This window comes from Lynx canadensis, chromosome C1, assembly GCF_007474595.2.
Source record: "Lynx canadensis isolate LIC74 chromosome C1, mLynCan4.pri.v2, whole genome shotgun sequence".
Lineage (NCBI taxonomy): Eukaryota > Metazoa > Chordata > Mammalia > Carnivora > Felidae > Lynx > Lynx canadensis.
Window position 1 is genome coordinate 181,906,311 of NC_044310.1, and position 24,570 is coordinate 181,930,880.

Consider the following 24,570-nt stretch of genomic DNA (forward strand, 5'->3'; position numbering starts at 1 on the left):
TGACAATGTTTATAGTAAACTATATACCCACGTATTTTATTATTTAAATTAAATCTGACCCCTTGGAAATCATGCCCTGTAATAAGCAATATTTCTAAAGATTAGCACAATGTCATATATTTGTACAAATATGGAATTTGTGGTTATATCCTATAGGAAGAAACAGTCTGCTACTGTGGTAAAGACAGAAATATTAGAGTCAGACTGTCTTCGTTCAGATTTTAGCCTTAATGCCTGGAAGCTGGGTTGACCACAGGCAAATTGTTTAACTTTCTGTGCTTTAGTTTCTTCAAAATGATACAAAGAGACTACCTCCTTCAGAAGGCTGTTTTGAGAATAAATGAGATAGTACATACTGCTCCCAAAACAGTGACTTGCACTTAGTAAGCACTCAATAAACATTGACTGTTATAAAATACTTTGACTTCTTTTTCCTGGAACGTAATCAGATTTGAGCAGTTGTTTGTTACAAACATTATCACCAAGGCAGAGCAATCTTTTTAGTCTCAGAATCATTTTCAGTGGACATAGTATGGTTCTTGGTGTTGAGTTCTGATCTCAGCTGTGCCATTAACTCTTACACAGCCTAAGTCACTTAATTTTTTGGTTCTCCGTTTCCTGATCTATAACATGGAGAATTATTTTACAATTTCAAAACCGTTATTAGCTTACGGGTCATGCAGAAACGGCAATGGTGGATTTGGCCTGTGGGCCATAATTTGCCAATGGCAACTTCCCCAACCCGGAAGAAAACAGGATTGTTGCTGTTATTTGCTACAAGAAACATCATGCTTATTAAAGTAATGAAGATTTTCCCATATTTGTCTATATTATCACATACCTGGTTTTCCAAATCTGCCTTCTTTTGTTTGTTTAGTTCCAGCGTATCCTGAAGCTTGGCCAGCTTGGCCTGAACTTCCTGTAGGGCTGCCTGCTTCTTTCTAAGACCATCCATCGCGATTTTAAGCTCCCCTTCAGCTGCAGCCAGTTTTATCTTTTTGGGAGCTACTATTTTTGCCACTCTGCAAAAAGGAAAATTAGAAAGTCAGATATACATTTTATACTGTAGTGCACTTCCTATCACTGAATTTGCTTTTCTATCCTTACCAAACCTCAGAACATATCTTTATGCAAAACTGACCCTGATTCCTATAGTCTAGATTTCATCTAAAAATCAAACCTGACCCCAGCACTTAAGAAATGATGATTAAAACGGATACCAAATATGCATAACATTTTCAAATAAGTAATTTTTTTACTCACGGTAAAATATTAGATTATTGACAGTATGAATATTGGTGATTTTACAAAAGGAGAACTGTGTATTCGTGCAAAATATTACAGTGTTTGCAGAAAACATTCTGATTCGTTAGGGCTTAATTTGTAGGAGAGGGTGAGGTGTTTTATCTACGTCATTTTGCTTTTTAAACATTTTCAGAATATACCTTTAACTAAAACCAGCCGTCTTATAAGTATGTAGGTTGGTAACAGCAGGGAAAATATAAGAAAAAGAATGGATCTAAATTATCATCTATTGGGAAAATGGAGTCAGTGGTGTTAGCTTTCTAACTAAATGTCAAAATATTCTAAATAAATGTCAAAATATTAAATTAAACTTCATCATTAACATATCATGATCCAAAATATACGCAGTGTGTAATATATATGCACAATTACTCAAACGGTGTAGGAGTTTGAAAGACTTCCTGTAACTGTTGCTCTTTGAAGAATAAACCAGTAATTTCTGTTTTGTAAAAGATATATATATATATATATATATATATATATATATATATATTCTCACACAATCATCAAAAAAAGGCTCGTTGTCTCACAAAGAATATATATTACACTAGTGGTTTCCAAAATGTGGTCCAAGGCATGCTTCATCCCCTTCAGGGAGTCCATGAGATCCTCTAGTGTCCAACTAAAACGTCTGTGTTTAGGCTGTATTTTCTTCATATACTTCAATTGAAACAATATATTGCAACAGATTGAAGAAACAGATTGGCGTGTCCAGCTGTCTTCTATTGGACACATATCAAAGAGATTTACAAAACTATAAAACACCACTACTGTTTTCATAATTTTTTTGTGTGAAAAATGTGGATTAAAAAAACAAGTTACTTATGTAACATGTAATGTTTTTATGAATTAATAGTTGTTCAAATTTCTCCATTTCAACTTCTAATATGGTAGATAAGCAAAAGGGTTTGGTGTCTTCAAGAATTTTTAAGAGTATAAAGGGTTCCTGAGTCCAAAAAAGTTTCAGCACACTCTGTTATACCCTATCACTGGTACAGTCTTGCCTCCAGTAGATATGTACACATACAGCAGGTATTAGATGTGATTTTCCAAGGAGCCTCTCACCTGTATAGCTTTTAAGTTTTATATTCTCTAAATGACCAAATGGGAAAATAAAACATAGCAGGGTTTTGTGGGTTTTTTTAAATGTTTTTTTTCTTAATGTTTTTATTTATTTTTGAGACAGAGACAGAGCATGAGCAGGGAAGGGGCAGAGAGAGAGGGAGACACAGAATCGGAAGCAGGCTCCAGGCTCTGAGCCATCAGCACAGAGCCCGATGCAGGGCTCGAACTCACAGACTGTGAGATCATGACCTGAGCTGAAGTTGGACGCTCAACTGACTGAGCCACCCAGGAGCCCCTGTGGGGTTTTTTTCAGTCAGTACTTACTTATCGTATGAATCCATTGCTATGACCCATTTGCACAGACCTTCAGCTGCCGTGGAAGCATTTCTAATCTTTTCTGGAACAAAATCTGGGTTTGGAATATAATGTTTTCTTATGATATTCATATAAGCTGCTGGAATGTTGTCCTTGTCATATTCATGAAGTGACTGTAGAAATCGGATGTCACCAAGAAGTCTCTTAGCTGGACCCCAGAAATCCTCTATTTTTTTTCCTGAACCTGTTGGGTCAGGGATTTTGTCAGCTTTGATGCCTTTCAAGATGCATATAGCTTCCATAACAAGCTTGACACCAGCAGGAGGACTCTTCATGGATTTTACCACTGTAATGTCCTTGAAATAACAACATGCTAAGTATGAGGAAAGAACTGTTTGTTTATGCATGACTCATAATCGGCTCCTATTTTCAAACTAAACCATAAGATACAGAAACTCATTCTGTTCATTGTGTAGAAATAGTGGCAGTGATAGAATTGTGCCAAAAAGCATTGAGAAGTTTGTCCCAAAGTTAAACATGAAAAAGAAAAATGGAAAGATACCTTAATGTGAGATTACTTATGACATAAAGTCTACTTCGAAAATGCTTAAGAGAGATCTGACTGTTGCAAAATAAGAGTTTTATAGCTTCTTAAAAACTATAAAAGCAATAGATGTAAACGTTAGAAAATACAGAGAAATTATACAAACAAAAGTCTCCTATAATCCCATATTAGCTAGTTAACTACTGGAAATATTTTTATTTACATTTCTTCCCTATGTTCTTCTGTGTACATATAGGCTACAAATTAGTGTATATGCTACATTTTGACCAATGGAATTATAGTATACATAACATAATGCTGTTTTAAAACTTTTTATATTTCAATAACAATATATAGCGGACATCCTTTCATGCTATGAAACACTTCATTTTAATGGCTGCATGACCTTCTGATGTATAGATATGAACCATAAGTCTCATGCCCTATGTTTCTTCCTCTATTTTTTACTATTATAATTTCCATGCTGAATTAAGAACTTTATGTCTTTTGTTTTTAAAGCTTTGGACACATATTGACAAACTACTCTCCATAAAGTATATAAGGATGCCTGTTTTACTACATATACCCTTAGCAACAATGCCAGGCATTCTGACAGGCAAAAGAAATATTTTAATCTGTATTTCTTAAAATATAAATGAAGTAGGATAGATCTTCATATGTTTATTGACTATTTGCATTTCCTCTTTTGTGAATTACTTCTTTATATCGTTTACTCTCTTATCTTACGGCTATTTTTTTCTTATTGATTTTTAAGAGCTTTTCACATAGAGGCATATTAATCTTTTGTTTGCCATGTAGTTTAAATATTTTCCCCCCATGTTTCTACACTTCTGTGATGTTTATAACAAAAAAAATGTGCTGTTTTTAGGGACTAAAATTTATAACTTAAAGAATTTTATTAGTTATGAAAAAACAGAAAAGTATCCAGAGCATATATATTACAAATAATTTTGCTTAGTTTTTTTTTTTTTCTGATTTCTCTCATATCAAAGAAACCCAAGGACCTAATCCACTCCAAGATATAAACATGACCTGCATTTTCTACTATTTTATAGTAATATAGCTATTTATATTTACATTTCAATCATTCTGAAATCTATTTTGAAGTGAGGTGTGAAGAAAGGATCTAATGGTCTCTCCTACCTCCACCCAAAAGTTTAGTCACGATTCTCAACACTACTTTTAAAAATCACCTTCATCTTTCTTAACTGAAACCCTTTCACATCTAAATTTTTATTACTACATTTCATCAAGTTTAAGACATGCTATTATAAAGTATAACATTGTAAGGCATATTATTAAGTATCACAAAAATAAAAAACCCAAAACACTAACAAACATTAACACATTATGTTATCACATCTACTGTAAGGTAGATATCAATTACAAAAGCGTCTATGAAAAAGGTGCACCTCAGAATCAAAATACATACTTAAAGTCTTGTGCTTCTGTCCACTATTGTGCTGCGAAGTTATTGTGCAAAGTTCTTTTTTTTTTTTTTAATTTTTTTTCAACGTTTTTTATTTATTTTTGGGACAGAGAGAGACAGAGCATGAACGGGGGAGGAGCAGAGAGAGAGGGAGACACAGAACCGGAAGCAGGCTCCAGGCTCTGAGCCATCAGCCCAGAGCCTGACGCGGGGCTCGAACTCACGGACCGCGAGATCGTGACCTGGCTGAAGTCGGACGCTTAACCGACTGCGCCACCCAGGCGCCCCGTTATTGTGCAAAGTTCTTAAAAGAACAGAGCTTTCAAGGTAGGTTATAAAACTTGGCAGCTTTCTTCTCTTCCAAAATTCTTTTTAATTAAAAAAGTTTTTTTAATGTTTATATTAGAGAGAGAGAGGGAGAGACAAAGAGAGAGGAAGAGAGAGACAACATGAATGGGGGAAGGACACAGAGAGAGGGAGACACAGAATCCAAAGCAGGCTCAGGCTCTGAGCTGTCAGCACAGAGCCCCACGCAGGGCTCAAACCCAGGAACTGCAAGATCGTGATCTGAGCTGAAGTCGGAGGCTTAACCAACTAAGCGACCCGGGCGCCCCTACTTTTCCCAAATTCATGGGCGCACGCATTGCTTTTTTGCCAGGTCAATTAGGGAATTCTTTCGCCAATTTGAAAATGATTTCGATTGCATTAAATGTGGAGACTAATTGGGACAGACAGAGCAGATGGTAGGCCACAACGGTGAACACTCTCAGGCTGTGATGATGCGTGTCTTCGAGAGTGTCACCGTGTTCTCACCTGTGCCGTGAGAGTATCAAGGGCAGACAGCGCCGACTCTAATATCGGCAAGGCCCCTGCCAGGTCAGCGTCACACTCGTCTTTGATGGCTTTGGCGGCCATAGCTTGTTCGTTTGCTATGGTCTCATCAGCTTTCACTATTTTTTCAGTTTTGGCGACTTCCGCCGACTCCCTCTCGATGACTGCCATCATTTCATCCACCTCTTTGCTGGCAACTTTTAATTGTGGATGTAGAGCTTCTAACTCAGATTGCATGGTGGCTACTTGGGATGCAGCGGAATCCAGTTTGTCCAAACCCACTTCATACCTCTTCTTCATTGTCATTACTTCACTGGGAGCAAACAGATAAAACAAGGTTAGGCATCAAGTTCTGTATCCTTTAAGGAAAAAAAAAATTCTTGAGCTTTGCAGAATTTTTCCAGACATAACTAAGGGAGCGGTATGAAAGATTTTCACATCACCATTTGTCAAAAAATATGAACTTTAGAACACTGCATTGTGCACGATTAAGAGCCAAAAATAAGCCGTGCTTGTTTTTCTATTTCCACTACCTAGCCCAATATCCAGGCATGTAACAGAAATTCAAAAGTTATTCTGTGATTAGATACTAGGCATAAGGCAAGGAGTGCTCTTTATCAAAATGAATGGCATGCCCTCTAAGTTTAGTCACTTTGGGAAGTTTATTACTACAACACTAATGTTCCTTAAAACCTTTTTACAATCATATCTTTCAAATAGACTTCAGGGACCGAAATATAGGACTTTGAATGCTTGCAAAGGTGCCCGATGATTTTAAGAAGTGTTCAATATCTTGAAATAATTTTTTATGAAGACAAAAGTGACAAATAGGATAGATAATATAACTCAACACTTTTTTGGTACAAAATGACTACAAGGTAATAATACTTGATTAGGAATATAGTAGTATTTTAATGTGCTTTAAATTTTTTATCTGCATTCATATATGTCTCTGGATAATTATCCATTAAATGTAGAGAAACTCTTCTTTATAATTTGTTTCTTTATATCTATCTATCTATCTACCTATCATCTATCTATTTAGAGAAAGCATGAGTGTGCACAAGTAGGGGAGGGGCAGAGAGAAAGGGAGGGAGGGAGGGAGGGAGGGAGGGAGGAAGGGAGAGAGAGAGAGAGAGAGAGAGAGAGAGAGAGAGAGAGAGAGAGAGAGAGAGAGGATTCCAAGCAGGCACTGCACTGTCAGCATGGAGCCCAGTGCAAGGCTCGAACTCACCAACCGTGAGATCAGGACCTGAGCCAAAATCCATAGTCAAATGCTTAACCAACTGAGCCACTCAGGTGCTCCTAATTTGTTTCATTTTAAGTATTTGATATACCACAATGTTTCAAAGTAAAAGGTGACACATTTTTGAAATCATCTTCAAAAAGGAGGTTGGAGTAGATAACAAACCAACCTGATAACTGTCTAAAGGCAGAAGCACGCCCTTCAGCTGAGGGCTTATCTGATCCAAGCTGGAATAGGTTAACCAGGGGAACATTAAAAAGACGGCCACAGAGGGGTTAAAAAAAAATTTAGAAGTGAGGGTATGCCAAATGGCTAATAGACACATGAAACGATGCTGAACATCACTCACCATCAGGGAAACACAAATTAAAACCACAATGAGATACTAGCTCACACCTATCAGAATGGCTAAATTTAACAACTCAAGAAACAACAGATGTTGGCGAGGATACAGAGAAAGGGGAACCCTCTTGCACTGTTGCTGGGAATGCAATCTGGTGCAGCCACTCTGGAAAACAGTATGGAGGTTACTCAAAAAGTTAAAAATACAACTACCCTACCACCCAGCAATTACACTCCTGAATATTTACCCAAAGGATACAAAAATATGGGGCACATGCACCCAAATGTTTGCCCAAAGGATACAAAGGGGTATATGCACCCAAATGTTTACAGCAACATTAGCAACAATGGCCAAATTATGGAAAGATCCCAAACGTCCGTCAACTGATGAATGGATAAAGAAGATGTGGTATGCATCTACAATGGAATATTACACAACCATAAAAAGAATGAAATCTTGCCATTTGCAATGATATGGATGGAACTAGAGTGTATTATGCTAAATTAAATATGTCAGTCAGAGAAAGACAAATGCCATATGATTTTACTCATGTGGAATTTAAGAAACAAAACAGAGGAACAGAGCGGAAGGGAAGGAAAAATAAAATAACATAAAAACAGAGAGGGAGGCAAATCATAAGACACTCTTAACTATAGAACTGAGCGTAGCTGCAGGAGAGGTGGGCAGAGAATAGGCTAAATGGGTGATGGGCATTAAGGAGGACACTTGTTGGGATAAGCACTGGGTGTTATATGAATCACTAAATTCTACTCCTGAAACCAATACTACACCACATGTTAACTAACCTGAATTTAAATAAAAGCTTGGAAGAAAAAAAAAGAAAAGGTGAGGGTATACCATGTTTTGTCATACGTTGTTGATTCCCTCTGAATCAGCAAAATACTTGACATAATGGGAACTGAGGGGAGTGGATACATGATACCGTATTATCTGTGAGTCTGGTTTTAGTTGAACAAAACAGGAAAGGTCTCACTGCTGCCGGCATGAAGAGTTTTCATATTGTGGCTCAGCCCATGTGATGATTTGCTAGCTAAACTCTTGGTGTCCTGGCAGTTGACCTCCTTGCTTCTAGGTTACCATAGTGCCTGGCTCTAAAGACATCTGAAGGCATTAGCCATTAAGGGAAGAGTAACCACAGGATGGTTGAGGTAAAGGAGAATTTTTTGTTATAAGAGAGGAAGATATGAAAGGCCAAGAAGAATATTGAAAAAATTCCTAGAAAATTATTGCTTTCAATCCTCCTATAACTTTCTATCTCGTTTTCATAATATTTCTTTCAGTTAGGATGGCCTTAAACCTTGTGAGTGTACAAATAGAGATATAAGTGACCAAAATTTATTTTTTCAATTTTTTTTTACATTTATTTATTTTTGAGAAACAGAGTGAGACAAAGTGTGAGTGGGGGAGGGGCAGAGAGAGAGGGAGACACAGAATCCGAAGCAAGCTCCAGGCTCTGAGCCGTCAGCACAGAGCCTGATGCGGGGCTCGAACCCACGAACTGTGAGATCATGACCTGAGCCGAAGTTGGACACTCAACCGACTGAGCCACCCAGGTGCCCCTAAGTGACCAAAATTTAATCAGACTCTCTAAAAGGTGTCAATCCTCCTGGATGGGAAAATATGGAAGAAAAAAAAAAAAAGGCAAGATTCCTTTAAGTTAAAGATCATAAGATCTACATGAAAAGATAATTATTTTGACAGCCAAAGCAATTATAAAATTCAGCCAATTCATGTAGCAGCCCTGGGTAGGGGTTGCAGATTTCACTAGGTAGATACAGAAAGTACTAATAGTAGCATTCAAACACAGGGGTATGGATCATGGTGCACAGGAAAGCCCGGACACCCGAGCTGGAGAAGGTATTACAATAGTCACTGTCAATATGGATGAGGAGGGTCCTACCAGGATCTAGGTAGCATCCTGGACAGTACGAAAAAAGGTGCTTCAAATGCTTCACATAGTCGGTTAGCACAGGAAGATTTAAAATTAACAGTTAATATGCAAACATTAATCTTTGTGTTAATATTTTTGTGGCATGAAATCTGTGACATTGGTGTTTTTTTTTTTTTAATTTTTTTTTTTCAACGTTTATTTATTTTTGGGACAGAGAGAGACAGAGCATGAACGGGGGAGGGGCAGAGAGAGAGGGAGACACAGAATCGGAAACAGGCTCCAGGCTCTGAGCCATCAGCCCAGAGCCTGACGCGGGGCTCGAACTCACGGATCGCGAGATCGTGACCTGGCTGAAGTCGGACGCTTAACCGACTGCGCCACCCAGGCGCCCCTACATTGGTGTTTTAAGTATATATTTTTAATATTTAGAAGAATTTGGTCTGTTAGACTAACAGATTAACCTTATAGTCCAGTATAAATTGTGCAATTGAGCAAGAGATAGACTCTGTTTTTTGTTGTGTTTTTTTTTTTAATTTACATCCAAGTTAGTTAGCATATAGTACAACAATGATTTCAGGAGTAAGGGTACCCCTTACCCATTTAGCCCATCCCCCCTTCCACAATCCCTCCAGTAACCCTCTGTTTGTTCTCTATATTTAAGATAGACTTCTGTTTTAAGGTAAAAATATCTCAAAGTTTATAGATAATATTCAAACAATTAAAAGAACGTAAGGCTCACCCTATGTATTAGTTTAACTGACTAGATTTTATAAATTATATAAGGACCTAGGAAAGTTTGATTGGTTAAATCAGACCTCAAAGGGAAATAAAAACTATTAAAGATTATAAATGCAATGTAAAAAAATTTATTTAAATAACTTTTTGAATATGATCAAACATTAGCTAAAAGCTCCCTTAGAAGGCAGATCACTAAAACTTCTAAACTTCTAGCTTTCTAGCTTAAAATAATGTTTTTACATTTTATAATATATTGAGTGTTTTATGGAACCACAGAAGCTTCTGAATAATACTTTTGCACTATAAGTCACCCTCAACGACATTAAGAACTCACTCTGATACATTCTGTAGTATGTTAAGCTGATTGATATTTCTATCAATGTTTTCAAACGAAAGTTTAAAGAAGGAAAGTTGGCTAGGTAGACAGAGTAGCTGTCTCTGGGTTTCAGCTACTCTGCAGTTTTATCTAATTACTTATAAAAAAAAAATTCTATTGGTGTTTACTCAATATCATTGTCAAAGGATCCTGGAGTCCTAGCCCAGCTCTGAGAGGCCCACCTTTATTCTTTCAACAACTATGATTATGCACTTAGGATGTTCAAGACAATGCATCAGACCTTCTCCCAATCCTACAAATGTTTGTGGAATACATCATTTAAAGATTTAACAAAACTCACAGTTCATATATATGTATATGCATACGCATATGCAAAATAAATCTCTTTAACATCATAACCATGTCATTTTTGTACAAATATTTTTAAACCACCATTGCTTACTTAGAAATATGAAATTTCATTTTTACCTTCTTTTCTTTTCCAACAACAGTTTGAAAGTGGAGATTAATTCAAGATAAGAAGTAGGAGTCACATAATTGTATCTTTGAAGTTCAACAAAGAAGGATGTTGATAAATCTATAGTAGAAGTGTGGAAGCTTTTACACATGTTGATACAGCCTTCTCGTATTTCCTCTGACATTTCAATTTCTTCCAAGAAGCGTGAGGCAACTGCCTGGAGAGCATCTTCAGGCCATGACTAAATATAAGATAAATGCTTTAGCACTTGATCAAAATGACTAGTGGAAGTCTGTTACTACTGCAGTCCTTAGTAATTTATGGGTGTTTGAAATGGAAAGGGACACATGAAGAATGGGGCAGGAGGGACACTTCCATGAGGAACTTCTTCTTCCCCCCACACAAGGACTTCAATGCTTAGGACAGGGAGCCAGTAGCTAGTGCAAGTAATATTAACTCTTCATGGCTTGCTCAAAGGTTAAAAAAATTGTTCATGAGTATTGTAGGAGCAAGGAAGAGGAAAGAACTAAACTTATGGAATGTCCATTTCTGTGTGCATCCTACTGGTATTATCTCATTTAATTCTCCCAATTAATTCTCCCTAGTAAATGTTATTATCCTTTCCCCTAAACTCCAGAATCATATGAACAACTATCTCCTTGATTCCTCCTGTATCTCCAACAAGTCCAAAACATGTCCCAAACTATCTGCCCCAAAATGGTTGCTGTCTTCCTCAACTTAGTGAACACCACCACCATCCACCCCATGCTCCAGCCAAAATGCAGGAATCAGCCTTGGTAACTCTCCTGTTCCTCAACCTTCCATCCATCCCATAAACAAGTTCTGTGGGCACTGACCCTACAGTAGCTTCCAAATCCTTTCTCTTCTTCCTACATCTACAACAACCACCCCAATTCAACTCTGTTTTCATCTGCTTGAAATATTCCAACAGTGTTCTAACTGGTCTCCCTGCTTGTGTGCTCTCTACACCTGGCAAGGTGATTTTTTCAAAATGTAAATCATCTCATCTCTCCAATTTATAATCCTTCAAAGACTTCCCAGTATATTTCAAATCCAAAACCAACTTATAAATCTCTGCCTGTCACACGGTTCTTCCCACCTTTCTGACCTCACTTCTGCTGCTTTTCCCTCAGTTCTCCTGCACCTGCTACCCCATGTTACCTCACACACTCATTCCTTCCACAGCCCCTTGCCTTCACTAGATATGCCGAGGTCCTCTCAGTACTGACGCTTTTTGTCTGCCTTGTTTCCTTGTAAAGATCACCTACTCAGAAAGCCTTTTACTCCCCATATGCTAGCCTGAGAACAGAATGATTTTTTGTTAATTTGTCTGTCTCTAGAAAGTAAGCTCGAGGAGTGCAGAAGCCCCATCTATTTCATTTTTTTTTTTTTTTTACTTCCAGCATTTAGGATCGTACCTGCTATTGAGCAAGAGTTCCATAAATATGTTTTGCATGAAACAATCGTAGCAGGAAATGGAAGAGCAGAGGGGTTATGTCAATTCCCCAAGGTCAAAAATGCTTAGAGGTTGGCTCTCCCTCATGGGACCTCTGCCACAGCCCACAAACTTCCCACCACACACTCTGATCTCATCTGCTCTGTGCTTCCTCATTCTGAAGTTTACTACCAAAAGTATCACTCTGGATTTCTTCCTTTTGACTTCCTGCTGGATTTGACTATCAGAAAAAGATTGGAGGGTGGAGGCAGGCACATTTATGTCCTCCCTTCCTTTCCAGCAGAAGCTTAGGCAGGTTTTGGGTTCCTGCTCCTGTCAGGTAGTCCTACTTCCACAGCTCCAAGCTCCAGCGACACGTTCTCCTCCCAATGCCCCTTTATACCCAAATTATAATAACAACTCCCTACTATGTTCCACCCCTTCCTCACTGTTTCACCATCTCCTCTCAGTTCATTTACCCCCACCTACACCTCTGTGAGTGGTGCCTTCATTCATCTTTCCTCAGTGGAGCCTTCCAGTGTGCTGATCCCTGTCAGGACCCTGACTGACACCCAAATTTATCCTAAAACCTTCTATAGTATATTGAGGTTAATGATGGTATTTATTTATTTATTTTTTTTTTTTAAATTTTTTTTTTCAACGTTTATTTATTTTTTGGGACAGAGAGAGACAGAGCATGAATGGGGGAGGGGCAGAGAGAGAGAGAGACTCAGAATCGGAAACAGGCTCCAGGCTCTGAGCCATCAGCCCAGAGCCTGACGCGGGGCTCGAACTCACGGACCGCGAGATCGTGACCTGGCTGAAGTCGGACGCTTAACCGACTGCGCCACCCAGGCGCCCCAATGATGGTATTTATTAAGAATAAAATGTTTTTTTTTTCTATCGTGAAGATTTTTTGAACTAGAAAATTCTTGTAGTTTAGATGATTCTGCTAAACTACATTTTTTTTTGGAGGGGGGAGTCTATAAAGTAAGTCAAGATGATGATGGCGACACAACATTTTTAGGAGTCTATCTAAAATTTACATGGCAATACCTGAAACCAGTCAATGGTACAGCAGTTAACAAGAGCAGGGAACTTCCTAAGGCGAATCCGAAATGCATCTCCAATGGGACTCATGGCGAGGACCACGTGCAGTTGGTTGCGGCAGCGATCGAGAAACATATTGAAAAGAGCTATGGGGCTTCCATCTGTTTGTTTGGTTTTATCCCGTTGGCGATCTAACTGACGCATCTTATCACAGATCTCCTGCTTCTCATCTAATGCAAAGAGATTTGGAACCTCCCCAGCATTCAGCAGATTGTTGACATCTTCTAGAAATGACTCCCTTTTAATCTGAGTGTCTGTAAACAGGAAGACACCGTGCATCTCACCTTCGGCGCATTTCCTCAAGATGACCTTTAGATCTTCGTGCCACTCAGAAGTACCATAGCCCTTGGAGATTTCAACCTGAAAAACTGTATAATCAGCCATGTGGGCAGCTAATCTGGTGACAGACTGCCTTCCACTCCCTCCAACACCAACCAGAAGAGCATGGCTGCGTGGCTGCTTCAGGATCCTGGAAATCCTGCTGATGTGTTCTATGGCAAATCGGAATAAGACGAGGTTCATGGTTTTTTTGCTCATATTGTTGTATTCTTCTAGGTGAACTTCTACTATCATCCGAAGATGGTCCACATCTGCAATTTCTCTATAGTTGGTGTCCTCCCTCCTAGGATCGTGAAAATCACAAAACATCAAGCTCCGCAAGTCGTCTTCTCCTACGACTCCATCATTATCAAAGTCTAAAGCTTGGAAAAGCTCATGAAAATCTTCATCCATGTATTTTACCAAAATTTCTTGAATGTAGTTGATAAGCCAACTTCTATCTGCATTATCCAGAAGGCGATCATAATACACTCTAAGGACCTGTAATGATAATCAAGCAGCAGCATTAGGAATGGATTCTTCTATTTTTGTAGTTTTATTTACATACTAATCTCAAGTAGTATAAAAAGTACTCTCAGGAAATTTATTTTTTTTAAATCTAAATAGGCCCATATTTATTAAAAATTTGTATTTCTTATTACAAGCTTTTTTTTTTTTTTTTTTTTTTTTTTACAAACCAAAGACCAGGTTCAGACGAACTGTGGCGTTCTGTTATGGTAGCCCTAGCAGACTGATACATGTATCATATAAGCAGTGCATATATTTGTCAGCAAAACTTCTGGCATTTGGGGGCAATTAGTAAACCTATCTGCATCAGCTTCTTTATGTACAGAATGGAAATAGTAATACCTGCACTGCATTACATTACCACCATTAATCTACTTTCTGTCACTACAAATTTTCTTACTCTGCACATTTCATATAAATGGGATCATATAATATGTCACCTTTTTGTGTCTGGCTTCTTTCACTTGGCATGATGCTTTCTAGGTTCATTCATGCTGTAGCATGCATCAGTATTTCTTTTCAGGGCTGAATAAAATTCCACTATATATATACATATATGATCTATCTATCTATCTATGTCACATTTTGTTTATTCATCAGCTGATGTATATCTGAGTTGTTTCCAGTTTGGGGCTATTATGAATAATTCTAATAATATTTGGGTATAGGTTTTTGTGTGGACACGTGTTTTCTATTCTCTTGGGTACATGGCTAGGAGCAGAATTGCTGGTATCTCTATGTTTGACATTTTAAGGAACTACCAAGCTGTCTTTCAAAGTAGGTGCACCATTTTTCATTTCCACAAGCAGTACATGAGGGCTATGATTCCACCACCATCCTTGCCTGTTTTTTTTTTATTGCAGCCATCTTAGTGGGTGTGAGGTAAACTTCACTGGGGTGGTGATTTGCATTTCGCTGATGACTAAAGATGTTGAACATCTTTTCACGTGCTTATTGGCCATATCATCTTTGGAGACATGTCGATTCAAATGTTTTTCCCACTTTTAAATTGGGTTATTTGTCTTCTACTGTTGAGTTGTAATAATTCTTTATGTTTTCTGGATATTAGACACTGATCAGATCTATGACTTGAAGCTATTTTTCCCCATTCTACAGGCTATCTTTTCACTATCTAGATAGTGTCCTTTGTAGCATGAAAATGTTTAACTTTGATGACATCCAATTTATTTTTTCTTTGGATCCCTTGTGCAGACTATTTATATTTAACAAGCAAATCAGATGTTATGCATGCTAACATTTGAAAGCCATGGAGAAACCAGAGGGAATGTAAACTAGTAAGCCAGTTTCATACCTTGAAGACTATTTAGTAAAATTATATTAGGTCCTCTAGTTTGGTGAAAGGGTCTGGAAAGGAAAAGCACACTCAGCGTAGTATCTGACATATATTAGACCCTCAGGAAATCTTTTTTGAGTGAATAGAAACAAAGCCCAAATAGAGTGCTAAGTAAGTTCAATCACTTCATATTTTTTGAAGTGTTGAGAACAATGTGCCTAGCCCTGTTCTCAGCACTGTGGATAAATCAGTGACAAAAAATAAAAAAATAAAAAGCAACTCTGCCCTCATGGAGCTTGCCCACTATCTGAGAGAGATGGACAATAAGCAAAACAAATAAATTATATGGCATGTTAGATGCTGACAAATGCTATGAAAATAAGAAAAATAGAGCAAGTCAAGAAAGACTGGAACCGTTGATGGGGTATGAGCCTGTGATATTCACGAGGGTGGTCAATGTGGACCTCATCGACAGGGAGACATTTGATCAAAGGCAGTATAAAGCTAACCCACAGGATCAATATCTGGGGTAAGAGCATTCCAGGAAGAGAGAATAGCCAGGAGGCCTGTGCTGATGGTGAAGGCTGAATGAATGTGAGAGAAGGAGGCAGCCTGAGGGGAACCAGGAAAGAGGTACACATATAACATCTTATGGGCCACCAGACTTTTATTGTTAATCCCTCTTAATAAAGTGCTATTATAAGGTTTTGAACTGAGGACTTAAACTCATTATGTTATATGAAGTAGCCATTAAAAATCGCAAGTTATTCGGGCACCTGGGTGGCTCAGTCAATTAAGCATCTGACTTCAGCTCAGGTCATGGTCTCATGGTTCATGGGTTCGAACCCCACGTCGGGCTCTGTGCTGAATGCTTGCTCAGAGCCTGGAGACTGCTTCGGATTCTGTGTCTCCTCTCTCTGCCCCTCCCCCATTAGCGCTCTGTCTCACTTTCTCAAAAATAAATAAAGGTAATAAAAAAAAGTTTTTTAATAAAAAAATTTCAAGTTATTATATTAAGGATCTCATTAAATGGTCTAAGAGCTCAACAGCCAGCGTCAAAACTCAATAATCTACCATCAAAGGCAGCATGAGATTTGGAAAAGTATAAAGAGTAATGGCACATACTATAAGTATATAATAGCACATATGAACTGCTCCCACGAATCAAAGAAAGCAATGGTATGTATAATCCCAAGTGATGAAACATGTCATGTATCATAAGACTGCCTTTCTTCCTCCCCTTATGCACTCACACAATATTTGCTGTGTCCTTGCCATGTGTCAGGCACTGGGGTAAGTACAGAGTAAGTAAAGATGCTGCTTTCAGCAAGCTTCTTTTCCAGTAGAGACATTAAATAAGCCAAAATATAGGCAATGTCAAGTGATGTTCAGTGTTATGAAGAAAAAGGTTAAAGGAAAAAGAGCTATGGCAGGTAGGGATGGCCTCAGGCAAGCCTCTATGGAAAGAGGATATTTGGGCAGAGACCTTAAGGAAGTAGGCAGGCTTTGTGGATAACGGGGGGAAGAGTATTCTAGGCAGAAGGAATATCAAGGGTGAAGCTCAAGTGGAGGATGCCAGATCTTCCTAGAGCAAGATTTGGCTGCTGACAAAATTAACTCTTTTGATGAAGTCAGTGACATCCTTCTCTCACATCTCTCTCCCTCTCCACCTTTCAGCTATTTCTATCACTCTGTGGCCTACTAGACTTAGAGCCTGCGTCTGTGTCCCCAAATACAGATCCCACTCAGGCAACTAAGGGACCTGCAGAAGAGTACAGTAAGAATCACAGATCATACTTTTCCAAAAAATTACTTTTAGGGACCTTGCTGTGGCCAAAATACTTGAGTAGAATGGACTTTTTTTCCCCTTTTAAATGTTTATTTATTTTTCAGAGAGAGAGAGAGAGAGAGAGAGAGCAAGTAGGGGAGGGGCAGAGAGAGAGGGAGACACAGAATCTGAAGCAGGCTCCAGGCTCTGAGCTGTCAGTACAGAGCCCGACGCGGGGCTTGATCTCAAACCGTGCCCGAACTCACAAACCACGAGATCATGACCTGAGCTGAAGTCAGATCCTTAACCTACTTAGCCACCCAGAATAGACTTTCATTTGGACATATATTTGAATGTGTGAGGATTTAGGAATTCAGACTGTAGAATAAAAAGCCAACAGAAATGGAATTTGTAAACACCCTTTAGAAACTTATGTCTCCACAGCACATGGTTTTAACATACCAGCACATTCCATTTTCTAATTTCTTAACTACATTATTAAATTAAAATAGCTATATTACTTATATGTTAAAAATAAAACATTTTTCTTTAACTTTCCTATATTCATTGTCTATTTTTAAAATATTTTTATTTTTTTTAACGATTATTTATTTTTGAGAGACAGAGATAAAGAGCATGAGTAGGGGAGGGGTAGAGAGAGAAGAAGATACAGAATGCAAAGCAGGCTCCAGGCTCTAAGCTGTCAGCACAGAGCTTGACACGGGGCTCGAATCCATGAATCACGAGATCATGGCCTAAGCTGAAGTTGGACGCTTAACCGGCTGAGCCACCTAGCGCCCCTATTTTTAAAATATTGAATTATTATTTCTGCTGTCTTGTTTTTTGTATTCTCTCTCTCTCTTTCCACAAGTTTTTACAAGAAAATATTCACCCACATACCTCTTCCCAGAGATAACTTAAATATATTTTTACATAGTTTGTGTGCTCTCAAAACTAGTTTGCTCTGCAGTTTTTTGGCAAGGAAATATTGCAAGTAATGTAAATAAATGCGTTCACTTCTTATAAAATCAATTACTTAAAAAGTATTCCACCTCAAAAATTATTTACAATAAAACTAACAAGGATTAAGTAACTTAAAAAAGATTGACCCAAAGTGATACCTACTTCAAAATATCTTAAATGTCAACAAAAATTTCTAAAACTGCGAGATAAAGCATTTTAAATATCATGACATATATTAGTGTTAACTATTCTTTTAAATTACCTTGATCATTGATTGGCCTTCATAATACCAAATAGCTGAATACATTTCAACAATATAAATTGCTAAATGTTTCTTTTTAGCCAATTGTCAATAACATGAAAATTTACCTCATGAACCCAGAGACGCTTAATCACTTCTTTGGTTTCTGCTGTTTCTGGTCTTGATAAACAAACCCCCTGAATAACGCGAGAGAAATCACGGAGGTTGAACAAGTAGTGAGATTTAGCTGGTGTAGGCAACAGATTTTTCATGGCTTCTTTATACAGAGTCATGGTACCATTTACAATTTGTGTGGTCAAATCTAGAAAATCATCTGGAAATTTATAACTTAAAAAAATTTGATAAAAAAGAAAGCGTTAGCAAATATGATACATACATACATAGATAAATGATATTTAACATGTCTAGTGCAAAATTTTTCTGATTGAACCAATTGATTTAATTTACAAGATTACCATTTCTTTTTCCAATAATAATAATGATGATAGAATTTTAATTTCTTTTACAATAACTTTCCATTCATTATTTTATTTTATGTTCAAAGAAACTCCACAGGAAGCCAGGACCAATGTAATGGACTTAAAATTACCCACGTAAGTGAACAGAAGAGCCAGCCAAGGAACCCGGATTATGTAACTCAAATCCAGTATCCACTAGACAAATGTGTCCTAACTTCTTTCACCCCTCATCATTCTCAGTTGCATATAAATGGATCCCTTGGGGCACCTGGGTGTCTCAGTCGGTTGAGCATCTGACTTCAGCTCAGGTCATGATCTCACTGTTCGTGGGTTCGAGCCCCACATCAGGCTCTGTGCTGACAGCTCAGAACCTGGAGCCTGCTTCAGATTCTGTGTCTCCCTCTATCTGCCCCTTGCCTGCTTATGCTCTGTCTCTCTCTCTGTCTCTCAAAGATTAATAAATGTTAAAATAAATAAATAAATAAATAAATAAATAAATAAATAAATAAATAAAATCTCTGAGGAACACTGGTGAAATGACTATTTTCAGAGAAAATAAGGAAGGAAATAAAAATATGGGAAAAATAAGAAAAAGAGAAAAAGAAAAAGGAAAGTTAAAAAGAAAGTGAAATAAATAGAGTGGCAGGATTAAAAAAAACAGGGGCAAAGGGCACAATTAGGGTAGAAAGAACATGGGAAATGAATATCCATTTAGAAAAACGGACTATCTTAACTTCTGGCTCGAGGAAGAGCCAGCTGTCCTCCTCCATCATCACAGGAGAGGGCAAGGAATGACAATTACCTGAGAACGGACAGCAGGGAACTGAGACTTGCACTGCCCAGGTCTACTTGGCTCCTGAACCTCCGTTCATCACGTTGAAAAGCACTGAATGGCCAGAGCTAGAGAACAACATTTCTCCAGGGTACAAGCTACACTCAAACTTGGACGTGAACCTTCTGGGGGAATTCCCTACAGGGTATCAAAGTCACAGGACAAACCTGGCATAAATCTTTCCAGCATTAATTGTACTACACGGTGAAAATTCAAAATATTGACAATTCCAATGTGGACATATTAAACAGCAGAGTGCAAAATTTGTATGGATTTGGGGGCTAAAACCCAAGACTTCAGACAAAAAGAAAAAGGTACCCTGTCCCCTTGTGTTATGCTCCCATACCTGGAGATGTGAGCAGCAGAGGAGAGCAGTGTTACCTGTTATCTTTATCTAGGGATGTTTTCATGGAAAAGTTGGAGAAGCACTACTTATATTGATACGTTTCCAAAAGACTTTATACCCCATAATGAAAAAAGAAACACACTTTAAATTACTTACCAGATCTTTAAATGCCAGGTTAAGATTCTAGAGAAGATCGCAAACATGGATTTATCACTAAACTCATTGATTGTTATAATATTAAAATGTCGCATGTATCGGGGAGTTATTGGATTTCGACCACCACCTAAATATTAAAAACAGTAACTCTTAACAACATTACTGCTACACACTAGAATTTTTTTCTCCGATATTTTATAGCATAAAATAACTTGAAAGAGGACAAATTCACAGCATCCAGAGAAATGAAGAGCAATTATGCGGGTAACCGTGACCTGAAAACAGTTTTCCCCTCAAATTCACTAAGTCTTTTTTCTAGTTGAATTATCTGATTGAGTTCTTAGGTCAGGTCTATTTACCAAAAGAAATGAGACCAGACAGAAAGCTATCAGCCACCTTCTCTGTGACTCATAGAGCCCAAAGCAGTAAACTATAAACATCCTCATTACAATGTAATATTCAGATATGACATTATACAATAGTAATATTGTCTACAATATTGGGGAACACGACTGATCAAACTTTAGCGTCATTCCCACATGGGTGAAATTCAGCACCATCTTGACACATAGCCTAATTCTTCCCCCACATCCTAAAATGAATTTCCTGAGGACTAGTCTATGTGGCTTGTGGGGCCACTTCATTGACTTGTATTTTAAAAAACTGGGGGATTATCTCACTTTCATGAAATAATGACTACATTTTTAAATATTAAGCTTTAATAACAGACTTAGAATGTAACATCACCTGAAAAAATTATTGATGTTATGTTTAAATGCATAAGCAAATTACATTTGCTTTTTAAGGGCATTCTATCATGAAATCTTTAGAAACGAAGTAATTTTAGAAGTATGTGATATCTCTAACACATATTTTTGCATAAAAATATGTAGGTTCATGTTTTATATTTGTTTAAAACCAGGTAAATCTGTATTTGCTTCTATCACTGAATTATCTGGTGCTCATTCTGAAAATATGAGAAATGTGTGAAGTATATAACTGGTAGTCTACACATCAAAACAACTGTGTTTGCCTATGGTATTTACAAACTTAATATAAAGAACGCTGATGCGCTGGGGCGAGCTTAAGGAGATGGTGAAACAGTCAATGAAGCAAAGGCCAGACATCACATCTCCCAGCTCTGTCTTCAACTTTTCCTCCCAAAGATCATTCATAAATGGTGATGTGTTTAGAAAATGGGGTCCAAGAGGGAAAGATACCTCATGGCTTCAGACTACTCCTCTGTCCAGTCCCCGAAGGAACAGGGCAAAGTGGACATGTGATACAAATGACTGGCTTGGGTAGTAGGAGAGAGGCAAAGTAGAACCAAGTCTGAGACCCAGGAACAAAAGAATCTTGTTAAAAAAAAAGAAGGAAGGAAGGAAGGAAGGGAGGGAGGAAGGGAGGGAGAAAGGAAGGAAGGAAGGAAGGAAGGAAGGAAGGAAGGAAGGAAGGAAAGAAGAAAAGAAAGAAAAGAAAAGAAAAGAAAGAAAAGAAAAGAAAAGAAAAGAAAAGAAAAGAAAAGAAAGAAAGAAAGAAAGAAAGAAAGAAAGAAAGAAAGAAAAAGAAAGAAAGAAAGAAAACAGAGGCAAACCATAAACCAGACTGTTAACTATAGAGAGCAAATTGAGGGTTGCTGGAGGGGAGGTAGATGGGGGATGAGCTGAATGGGGGATGGGTATTATGGAGGGCATTTATGATGAACATTGGTTGTTAAATGTAAGCAAGCGATGGATCACTGAGTCCTACACCTGAAACTAACATTACACTGTATGTTAACTAACTGGAGTTTAAATAAAAACTTGGAAGAAAAAAAGAAAAGAAAAAAAGCATTTGAAGTGGTCCAGAAAGTGTGCTGAGAGCAATTACTGACTCAGAGCAAACTAACTGCATTATAGGGAAGATAAGTTCAGGGGTTAGGAGGCAAATACCAAAGGGATTCCTTGAAGAAATGGTATATAGAAAAAAGGAATTAAAAAAATTTTTAAAGGTTTATTTATTTTTGAGAGGGGGAGGAGGGGCAGAGAAAGAGGGAGACACAGAATCTGAAGCAGGCTCCAGGCTCCAAGCTGTCAGCACAGAGCCCAATGTGGAGCTTGAACTCATGAGCAGCGAGATCATGACCTGAGCAGAGATCTGATGCTCAACCGACTGAACTACCCAGGTGCCTTTTTATTTTTTTTTATTTTTAAAGAGAAAAGAAATTTTTAAAGACTAGAATAACAACTAGGTATTTATCCAAAGGATACAAAAATGCTGATTTCAAGGGGCAAATGCACCCCAATGTTTATAGCAGCACTATCAACAATAGCCAAAGTATGAAAAGAGCACAATGTCCACTGGCTGATGAATGGATAAAGAAGATGTGGCATATATACACGATGGAATATTACTTGGCAATCAAAAGAATGAAATCTTGCCATTTGCAACAATGTGGATAGAACTTGAGTGTATTATGCTAAGAAAATTAGTCAGAGAAAGATAAAAATCATATGATTTCACACATATGTGGAATTTAAGAAACAAAACAAAACAGATGAACATAAGGGAAGGGAATGAAAAATAAGATAAAAAGAGAGAGGGAGGCAAACCATAAGAGACTCTTAAATACAGAGAAACTGAGAGTTGTTGGAGGGCTGGTGGGTGGGGGATGGGCTAAATGAGTGATGGGCACTCAGGAGGGCACTTGCTGGGATGAGCACTGGGTGTGATATATATAAGTGATCAATCAATAAATTTTACCCCTGAAACGAAGACTCCACTATCTGTTAACTAACTTGCATTTAAATAAATTAAAAAAAATTTTTTTAATTAAAAGAACTGGCAAGGATGATTCAAAGAGAAAAACAAAGACATAATGAATAAAGACTAGAATACCAGCTTGAGTTCAGTAAAAGAACAGTTAAAGATGTCCAGTTACTTGAATCAAGCCACTTTCGATACCCCAGCATAAAAAAATTTCCCTTGTATAGAAATTCCTTTGAGTTTATCAATTTCCCTTGAGATACGCAAAGAATGTTTAAGGGCTAATTCTTTTGACTATTTGCTACTTCAATTCTTCTTAACAGCCTGTCCAAATCCAAAGACTCACTAGAATGAGACTTGATTGGAGTAGCGGAAAAGGGAATTTCATACAGTTGAAGGATTAAGGAATAAAAGAGAGGGAAATGAGCTGCTCCAGGGGCATCTGGATCCTTAGAATGCAGAGACAGGAAGTTCAGAGCAAAGTGCCAGAAGGTGGGAGAAAAAGGATTTGGAAGAATTGGTGGGAGAATGGCCCCAAGCAAGGTAACCCACTTCATAGTGTTGACCATTGTACTATATTTCCATAGGTCACAAAGAAGACACAGAGAAAATATATACACAAGAAAGTGTAACTCAGTTGTCCAGTTGGGTTTCTCTTTCTTTCTCCAGCTATCTTTCTAGGTATAACCAGACTGATTCTCAATCTTCGTAATCACAAACTCAGAAAACGTACCTGGAGGTCCCATAGCGCACATGATTTGAATGTCCACTAGCTTAATCATAGAACAATCTTTTAGGTCATACCAATTCCAGTGATCTAACCATTGTCTAAGCAACTCAATGGGTGGCTGAGCCCCATATACTTCCCGAGCGGGCATATTGACATCATCTACAAAGACAACCTGAGAATAAAAAGAGAAGCAGTATTACTAAATATTAACACCTTAATGTCCTATTGTGTAAATCATGTTGAGGCAAAGAATGTAGAGTACATATGTGAGAAATGATGGTTTCTTTTCAAATAAAGAATAATATCCCCTAGCATCCATGCTTCCAAGGAATAGGGAAAGTCTCATTACTAACCTTTATAGATTAAGAGTTGAGGACTTAATAATCCTCTCACACAATTTGTTTCTCAATATGCCTCCTCTTTTTCCTTATACAATTTCAATACATTAAAGTAAATGAGAAAGCTAGGATGTTAAAATGATTATAACCTCTGAGTGGTGAAAGTTAGGTTCAAAGGGGTGTTCCTGGCAAAGAAACACAGAGAAGTCAATTGATAGCTGGGTTGTTCAAAGGTCTAGAGGAGCAAGCAGCATAGATGGCTGAATAGAAATGTTAATCAGGGAAGTAGAAAGGTAGATAATTTCCCAGATGAATATTTTACTTTTAATTCAAAGGGCAAGTGCTTGTTTTTAATGTCAAGTTGTCTAATGCACATGCAAATATGAACACACTTTTAGGGAAACTTAATCAAAATTTGTGATTAAAAAACAGTGTACAAAAAGATATCAAGTTTTAGTCTATCTTGTTTCATTTTTCTGACTGTAGCAGGGTCAGCGAAGTGGACCAGTGCTGTGCCATGCTTATAGAAACAGAGCAATTACCATTCTCTTGCCCAAAGGAGGACCAAAAACTCCCTTTCTTCTTTTGTCCAATTTTGACATGATGATATTCTGAGTTTGAGCTGCTGTAGTTTGTGCTGAGAAGTTAATTATCAGAGGCTTGTAGATGTCTTTGCTGAGTTGATTTAAAAGAAAATTCTATATAATAGGAAATAATAAAATG

At 37.7% G+C, this 24,570-nt stretch overlaps 1 protein-coding gene across 2 annotated transcripts in view; it reads right to left on the reverse strand.

Annotated features, from left to right (window-relative positions):
* The window catches only part of DNAH7 (dynein axonemal heavy chain 7), a 270,159-nt gene that overhangs the window by 108,670 nt on the left and 136,919 nt on the right, over positions 1-24,570 (reverse strand). For both annotated transcript variants that reach the window (XM_030328070.1, XM_030328069.1), the window contains 9 exons: positions 24,390-24,545; positions 23,513-23,681; positions 20,035-20,161; positions 18,350-18,569; positions 13,056-13,928; positions 10,555-10,784; positions 5,493-5,823; positions 2,695-3,041; positions 842-1,022 (listed from right to left, as the gene is read on the reverse strand). In XM_030328070.1, coding sequence (XP_030183930.1) covers positions 842-1,022; positions 2,695-3,041; positions 5,493-5,823; positions 10,555-10,784; positions 13,056-13,928; positions 18,350-18,569; positions 20,035-20,161; positions 23,513-23,681; positions 24,390-24,545 — 2,634 coding nt within the window. The remainder of the gene's footprint in view (positions 1-841; positions 1,023-2,694; positions 3,042-5,492; positions 5,824-10,554; positions 10,785-13,055; positions 13,929-18,349; positions 18,570-20,034; positions 20,162-23,512; positions 23,682-24,389; positions 24,546-24,570) is intronic.